Source organism: Parasteatoda tepidariorum, chromosome 5 (assembly GCF_982258835.1).
Source record: "Parasteatoda tepidariorum strain Cologne lab strain chromosome 5, Ptep-v5.0, whole genome shotgun sequence".
NCBI lineage: Eukaryota > Metazoa > Arthropoda > Arachnida > Araneae > Theridiidae > Parasteatoda > Parasteatoda tepidariorum.
This window is the reverse complement of record NC_141759.1, coordinates 17374643-17383388: the sequence shown is the minus strand read 5'-3', so window position 1 is coordinate 17383388 and position 8746 is coordinate 17374643. Positions and strand designations below refer to the sequence as shown.

At 26.9% G+C, this 8746-nt stretch overlaps 1 protein-coding gene across 2 annotated transcripts in view; it reads right to left on the bottom strand.

The window, feature by feature from the left end:
* Positions 1–1714: 1714 nt before the first annotated feature.
* Positions 1715–8746, bottom strand: part of LOC107450685 (ATPase family AAA domain containing bor) — a 29903-nt gene continuing 22871 nt past the window's right edge. Inside the window, exons 11-15 of one of the 2 annotated variants that reach the window (XM_071185909.2) lie at positions 8576–8646; positions 6889–7056; positions 6694–6802; positions 3317–3509; positions 1715–1740 (exon numbers count right to left, since the gene is read on the bottom strand). In XM_071185909.2, the coding sequence (XP_071042010.1) occupies positions 3321–3509; positions 6694–6802; positions 6889–7056; positions 8576–8646 (537 nt within the window). In that variant the 3' untranslated portion in view covers positions 1715–1740; positions 3317–3320. Of the gene's footprint in view, positions 1741–1967; positions 3510–6693; positions 6803–6888; positions 7057–8575; positions 8647–8746 lie in introns of those variants that run through there. The other variant, XM_016066539.4, reaches the window with a different exon arrangement.

Here is an 8746-nt window from a genome sequence, read left to right as displayed (position 1 = left end):
TTTCCTTAATCAGATTTTTCTTTTTTCTGAGTAAAGTCTCCATACGCTTTCCTAAGTAGTCCAATCAGACTAGTGTGAAGGTGAAACAGTTTATGAAAGAGCCATTCAAAAGAAAATCTAGTAATAATAGGGACGTGGTAGAAAATATAAGAATTTGTTTAGTTTATGAATAAGATCTGTTTGTCTTGTTTAGCTCTATATAAGGGACATAAAACTATCTTAACATTAAACTGTAACAGTTAAAAAAATGTGGGATAGCTAGCTAATATTCAGGTCCAATTCATTCCATCGGCAGTGTTAACATTACACACGTTTAATTGCTTAGAACAATTTTCATCTGCTATTATTAATTATTGATATAAAGAACCTTTATTGCAATAAAAAAAAAATTCCGACACAATTTTTGAGCAGCAAAGTTTAAAATGGAAAGGTAAGATATAGAAGTTTTGAATATAATATTAAGAAGGGCAATAACTAGCTTGATTTAATTTATTTGGAATTTCACAATAGAGACAAAAAGAGTTCAAACTTAGAAAATGTAAGCTTTTATTTTAAGAAAATATGTACAATAACATAATCCTGCTTCAGTTCAATGACATTAAAATATCAATATAAATATTTTTGATTTAAAAAAAAATACATAGTTCAGCATATTTCATAAAATTTTAAATCATTCATAGATTTCCTCCAAAATTCCAACTACTACACTTTTTTCAAAATATTTTATTGAATGGCAGACAATTAAAAAATGAAGCTTTCAAAATTTTAGGTAATTTTGTCAACATATTAGACACAAAGCAAGAGAGCTGTAACGAAGTGGCGTTTCATATAAACTTTTTAAACATTTACATGTAGTGGTATAAATAATATAAAAATAAATAAACAAAATAACTTTAAATCAAGTTTAAATAAACTAGAATTTTTTTTCAAAACCTGACAGTAGAAGAAATTTTTCAAAAAAGCGTAGAAAGTTGGCAGTCTTGTAAATTTTTAATAGCATAGCAACCAATATGAAATGATTATAACTATAGGGCAGATTACAAAATAAGAAATTCATGCTAACTACTGAGTAATATCAAAAATATTTTAATTAAGGAGTTTTTGAGGTTTTTATAGTCAATAAAATATAAAACCTATCTTATATTAATAACTGTAACTGTTAACTATAACTGTTAAATTTAAACAGACTATAAAATTTTCCATTTATGATTGAGATTTAACAACTTAGAATATATATATATATATAAGTTCTAAATGAAGAATAAAACAAAGAAAAATTATAGACATATGAAAAAAAGGGGGTGGGAAATAATTAGTAAAAAAATAACAAACAACATTTTATTAAAAAAAAAAAAAAAATGTTACCGGGGAAGAAAAAAAAAAAGATATAATCTTTTCTTCAGCCCACACGATTATATCCGCAAAACAGAGTGCTTACTTATTGTTTTCTTGTATTTATTTATATATATATATATATATATATATATATATATATATATATATATATATATATATATATATATATATATATATATATATATATAGTAATGCTTAAGATTTTTTGAATTAATAACTTCAAATGGCAAGAGATATTGAATTTATTTTAGACAGCTAATACAGTTTTATACTTTATTTTTATTTTTTTAAAATTTTATACTTTTAACTAAGTTAAAAAAGAAATCTTCAAATTTATTAATTTAATTGACACTTAGCTGATTTCATTACTTAGCACTAATATGCCTGAAAATAGTCAAGAAACAAAGTGAGCAAAAAATCTATTTATATATATATATATTTAAGAAGAAAATGTTTCTACTTTTCAGAATATTATAAATTAGTTTTTAAATCAAGAAAATTTTTTCCTTAAACTACATAACCAGGAGGAGCTAGAAAAAAAATACAGCAATATTTCTTTTTTATAAAATAAATAAAAAACTGATTTATTAAACTAATTAAATACCAACATATTTAATAAACTGATTTTTTAATAACTGAAAAGATGACAGCTTTTTAGTTATTTACAATTATTTTGAGCAATGGAATTTTATGTGAATCACACTAATTTATAGATATCATATATCAACATAAAATGAAATTTCAAAAAGATGAATTTGTTCTGATTTTAAGAATCAAGAGACAAACGTTTAAATAGTTTTATGACACATACAAGCAATAATGATTTTTTTTTCTTCATAACATTTATTTAATTTTCAGATTTCTTGAAAGCAGTCACAAAGATGCAATAACGCCATTACTTGTATTTTTTTTTTTTTTTAAATAAAGAAACAGATATTCTAAAACAATGGAGAATCCATAGTAATTTAATAGATTCTAAAATACATTTTAATCTAGTACAAAATTCTAGACTCACAATTGAAAATATTTATAATAGATATATTTTGATTTAATATATAAATATTTAATTTCCCTCTTAATCCTCAATTACAATATACACTAAAAAATAACAGAAGGTATATGAAACTCTGTCAACAGAAAATACTTAATCAAACACAATAGATTTAAAAATTTGAAGACAATGAAAACTATATAGTGAAAAAAAAAATTAGACACTTTCAAAAATTTTTTAGAATTAATATTTTGAATACCTTACAAAAAAATTTTTAATTTTACAACATAGAAATTCCAAATTTTTGGAATATTTCTTAGGTTTTAAATTAACATTTTTTTTTCTAAATTAATACTGACTAAATAACTCCAGGTGATATTGTCAATTTGATTCTATAATTATTTAACAAGATTTGTTGTAATTTTCAACCTTCCTGTAGATAAAATTAAAGTTTTACACAAAAAAAAGTAATAAAATATATTGTCTAAAGTCATTTCATTACAAATATATCATATATATTAGATTTGATTTCCCTAATTTTATTCTAAAGCATTTCTATAGTGAAATCAAACTCCTAAATTAAGAATTGAACTTACAATAAAAATCTATGAAAATGAATTTCATTAGGACACTATTTTAGTGGCCAATTAAATTTATACACTACCAAAACAAATTACAATACAAATAACAACTTATGACTGTAACTTGATAGAGACAAAGTTACAAAAATACTATGCAGTCAAAATGTTTTATCATTGTTGATAAATGATGAGCTTTATGAACAATGCAATACAGTCACAGTTAAACTAGCATTTGATTCTATCTTTTGCTGACACAGTTACTTTTTTCTTCTTCTACATTTCACAAAACTCCAAGGCGATGATTCTAATGACTTGGCCAACGCTTCTCGCCAATAAAGATTAATTACTAATTTGTCTTTGAAAATTTATATATTTCCTAAATTTATACCTAATTATGATGGTGATGATTTAGGATATTCTAATGGAATAGCCCTGGGCGTTGAAGCGTCCAGGACTTGCTTTTTAGCTTCTTCAGTAGTCTGCCATTTTGCTTTGTCTTGATGTTGTTTCAGAGCATTTTCAACAGCTTTCATAACCATGTCTTTAGTTAAAACACCATCATCTGATGCATAAGCAGCAAACTACAAAATGAAAAAAAATTTAAATAAAAAAAAAAAAAAAAAAAAAAGATTTTTACAGAAGATAAAATTTTTTAAACTATTTAGAAATTAATTTCTAACTGGCATAAATTACTGATGATCTACAAAAGAATTATACTTCAATTATGGGAATTATATAAGAATTAATACTTCAAATGGAAGATGACCTGCAGGATTTAAATTTATAATAGAGCCAGGGGTCTGTCCAGGCCGAATTTACTACCGTTTAGCGGTACCTTCACAAATTCAACTTTAGGAAAAACGATAGTTTCACAAACTCAACTTTAGGAAAAACGGTAGTTTCACAAAATACTTTTTCTTCAAATTTTATTTTTTTATCCCTTAAAAAACAATAAATCCATATTTTTACCATATTTTTGTGTCGATTTTTTAATTTTTCACAAATAATGTTAAATTTTCACAAAATAGGTACCTCTTAGAAGAGCCTAGACAGACCCCTGAGAGCATTTGAGAACTCAGTGCTTTATGTTTTTAGTTCTTTTTTAAAATCTTTTAGAGAATTTTTCCTAGGGATTTCTGTTCTCAAAATATTAAATCGCAAAGGAAAAGTTGTGATTTTTTTTTTAATCCTTTACTTTCAAAAAATTGTTTCAACCAGTTTTCCAGGATGCTGACAAGACATAAAATCCAATAGGAATGAAATAATATTGAAATGGAAAAGAAATACCAATTTGTACATATTTTGCAACATTAATGCTTAATTAAAAAAAAAATTATAAATACTGGAAAATCACGCCTGATTTCAATGATTCATTATGAAATGTAGCAAAATAAAAATAAAAAAATTTAAATTATCTTAATTAACAGATTGCAATGAACTTACTTAAATGAATATTGTAATCATTAAATTATCATATCGTAACCCATTCAAGGTGCGAAGCCAAATCTTTCAACAAAAAATAAGCACTTTTTAAGCACTATATACATTAACAAAATGCAAAATAATTTTCAGATTTTACAAGATCATGATAAAATAACTAGTTCGTAACAAAGAATTCTTTTCTTGATTACATTAGTCATTATAAAACGATCGAAGTAACTTTTGATTCGATATCAGAGGGTGGAAAATGAAGCCTGAAATTGAGAATATCTTGCAAAATGCAGCAGAGTTGCACGCGAGAGTGCTAGAATCTCACCGAACCCAGCTCAGTAGACACACGTGCGAGCTCGCAAGTATTTTTTTTAAACATGTAAAATGATTGGCGCTTTCATACGCTATGAACCGATAGGACACCAAAATAGATTGTGGTTGAATGAATTGTGAAAACGTTGAATAAAACAATGTGAAAAGCATGCTTTTGCATAATATGAGGCGAAATTTGACACTGTAAAGAAAATATATCATTTTAGAAAAGGGAAAATTAAGCACTTTTTAAAAGCACTAAATAAAAAAAGCACCTTTAAGGACTTTTAAAAACGATAATTGAAAATAAGTACCTTTAAGCATTTTTCACGAACGCTATGCACCATGCAATTAGATGTGGTTAGGCCAAATAATATTCTTTTAATTTTTATTTATTGCATTTAATAATGTTCATACTAAAAATAAAATAATTTGTATTGATAAACGAATTAGTATTAATTTTATGGCTTGTTCCCGAAACAGAGCTTAAGTAGACATACAGTCGCATTCACCTCCCAGACCTTACAATTCTTCAAATGCGAATTGAAAAAACTATGCTATTTTGAACTATTATAAAAATAAGCTTTTGTTCGTCATAAATAAAATTAACAACTGGTAATTAACAAATTAACTCATTATTTTGCCCTTTGCAAACCAATACTACATTACATTGGTAACTAATACAATTAGCAATGCTTAATGCAATTTAACTATTTGAATTATACACTAAATTTATGTAAATAAATTGCATATGCTGTTCATACATTATACAGTACAGCGTACTTTAAATGAATAACACTCTCAATCATTAAATTAAAGTATATTACTTCTTGTACACAGTTATTAGGCATAACAAAGGATGACGTTGGGAGAGTGTAGAGTTGGTCACTAGTGGTATTTTAATGTAATTTCACACAAAACTACTAAATATAATTTAGCTACATAAATGCTGCACTTAAATTATATTTCGAGTTACGTAACTTTGTTTCACAGGTTGCCACTCAAATCTGGAAAAACAATTCCCTGTGTTTTTCCTGTACATATTATACACAATATATTAAGGGGAAAAAGCAATTACTGTGCTCTTGTGTGAGCTATATTGGGCTAACTATATTTATTAGTTATAATTGCTGAGTAAACAGCTGAACATACTTAAATAATGTTACAGTAAATGAAACAGTTTAGTAAAACAGAAATATTATGGTTAAATATCCCTTAGATTACGCTTTGAGTGGTAACCATCTTTTAAAAGACCGAAATAAGAAACAAAATTCTCTGTATTTTCCCAGTTTGTAGGGAAAAAACCAAAATTCCCTGCATTTTCCCTGTTATTTTATGTGATTTTTAAATTCCCTGTATTTTCCAGGTTTTCCCTGTGGAGTGGCAACCCTGTTTCAACATAAACAAAATGAAAATTCAAAAGAATTTCGCACATCAACATATTAGAGAAGTTTAAAAAAAAATTCCACATTCAGTTGTACAGTAGAGAACCGATTATCCGTAGCGATCTGGACCATCGCTATTCCGTATAACTGATTTTTCCAGTTTTCTCAATCGCTACAAAAAGTCGTTTTTTTATTGTTAAACCCAACAATAAAAAAAAAAGTATTTGGAAATAATCTTAAAAAGAAGAAAAAACGATGAAGTAATACACTAATGATTATTTCCAAAATGATGGTAAGGTAAACATCTTTCAAAAAAGAAAGAAAAATCATAAATTCTTATGGAAAAAAAACAACAATTTTTTTAAAAAAATGGCAAGAAAATTTATCGAATTTCGTTCCGGTTTTCTGATTTCCGGATAACGGGTTCTGTACTGTATAACTTTATTGTACTTTGATCATACTAGAATAATTGAGAGCCTACAAAAGAGATATTCACCACAAGAAAATAAGATGATGTAAAGTCAAAATAAATCAATGAATTCATAACAATAACCTTACAAATATGCAAACATTATAAAGGTTAACAATAATTATAGGCTGTAAGAGTAAATTAAAAAAGAAAAAAAAACAAGTTTACCTGCCACGCTGATGCCAATTTGACTATTTCACGACCAGAGAAACCTTCTGTTACTGTAGCAATTTGTGAACAAACTGAACTGTAGTCAAATTGATCTAATTTGAAACGTCTAAAAAAATTTATAAATTAAAACATAATATACTTTAAAAAAAAGAGGACATTATGAACTGTTTATAACAAAATAAAACAACATACCTTTTTCCTTCAGTAGCAGGCATAAGGACAAATTTATCAAAATATAAACGTATCATACGTTCTCTTTCAGCTAAACCAGGCAATTTGAACTCCACAATGTCATCCATTCGATCGTCCATAGCCCAATCTAGCTGTTCTGGTGTGTTACTAGCCAAGCACAACATAAACCTAAAGCATAAAGTTGTATTACCTCACAAATGAAAGCATCAATGCTAAAGAACATAAATCTGATATGTGAAAAAGAGTGAACTCATAACTATGGACAGATCATTGGTTTAGCAGTCTAACTAAGACCTACAAGATGGGTAAAATTAAAACTGGCCCATAAAATAACTTATCTTGACACAGAGTGTACTATACATAAATACAAACTTGCCCTTTTTAATATAGCATGGGTGAAACAACCACTATAAACACAACGCTAAAATAAAACAAGTATTTTGTCCAGAAGATAGTCTGCCTTATGATAATTTGTGTGACATGCAGTCTCAAGGATCCACGTGAGATTTGTCCAGATAGTGAGACACTTTAGACATATCATGATTCATATATATTGACATGGATGAATTTCTCTTCCAGAGACCTTTTCTGCATGAAATTTAGGTTCATAATATTTTAACAACACCTATTAAACATATACAGGTGTCATTTTTCAACCATGAAATTTGTATATTTATGTTTGTTGTGCTACTTAATCAAGTCGTAATTAAAAATTTTAAAGTTTATTTTCAAATTATGTGTGATATTCCCATAACTTTCTTTCTCTTTTTTTTATTTTATTATTTAGCTTTGACTCAGCTGTTGCAGTTTGTATAAAAATTATAAATAATATTTATTAATTTAACCTTAAATACAGTCTGTTTATAGCAAGGAGGAATTTTCCTTGCCATTCACTTGGAGCAGTGGTTATTGTTATGAGTTTTAATTATTTCAAGTAAGGGTGTTCAATCAATATTTAAGACAGTTTTTGGCTTAAATAGTGCGTCAGTGAGACAATGGAAATCTGGGAAGAAAGGAGCTACCCTCTTTAAAATGATCTATTTCTTGTTTCCATAGCAATAGATGGCCTTAAGACTTAGTGGCAAAAGGAATTCTTTCAATAGACAAACTGTGCATGAGAATGTTTACGCAAAATGTATGCCTCAACTGCCATCAGTACATATTTTTAGAATCCATATTTAAAAAAATGAATACACTTTTAGGGTTGAAATTAATATTTAAGGAAGAGAAAGGGACAAAATATTACTAAAATATGTTAATTCACTAGCAAGGAAGGTTGGATAAAACTAGTCAGATAACCTGATAAGACTTTTCCCTAATAATTGCTACAAAACTTCTCTCTGTTACTGCCAGAAATCAAATAAGTATTGATGGTTTTTTCCCTTGCCCTTTTCAGCAGTGGTTCGTTAGATTTTGATAGTTTCTGTTGTTATATTAATTTGCACCACCTAAACTGCCAACTTATTTTTCAGTCTGGTTAATAGAATTTATTTTTTAAAATTATAATTTGAATTGCATCTTTTTCCCCTCCTTGCTTAAATATTAATTTGTGACCCTTGTTTACCTAATTTTTTTTATTTATTTCTTATAAGAATTCTAAAAATATACATTGATAATGTTGATTACCTATACATACAATTTCCTATACATAAGCCAAAGACAAGAATAGATTAGAAAATATTGCTACCTATCGGACTGTTCTCCAGTTTGGTACAGAAAAGTGTTTAATGATGCTCTGACATTTTCACTCAAATGTTCCTATCAAGCAAACAAAATCAGTTAGAACAGAATTCACAACAAAACATAAATTGTGTCACTAAAAATTATCTTATGGTTACACTTTGAAAAAAAAATTACT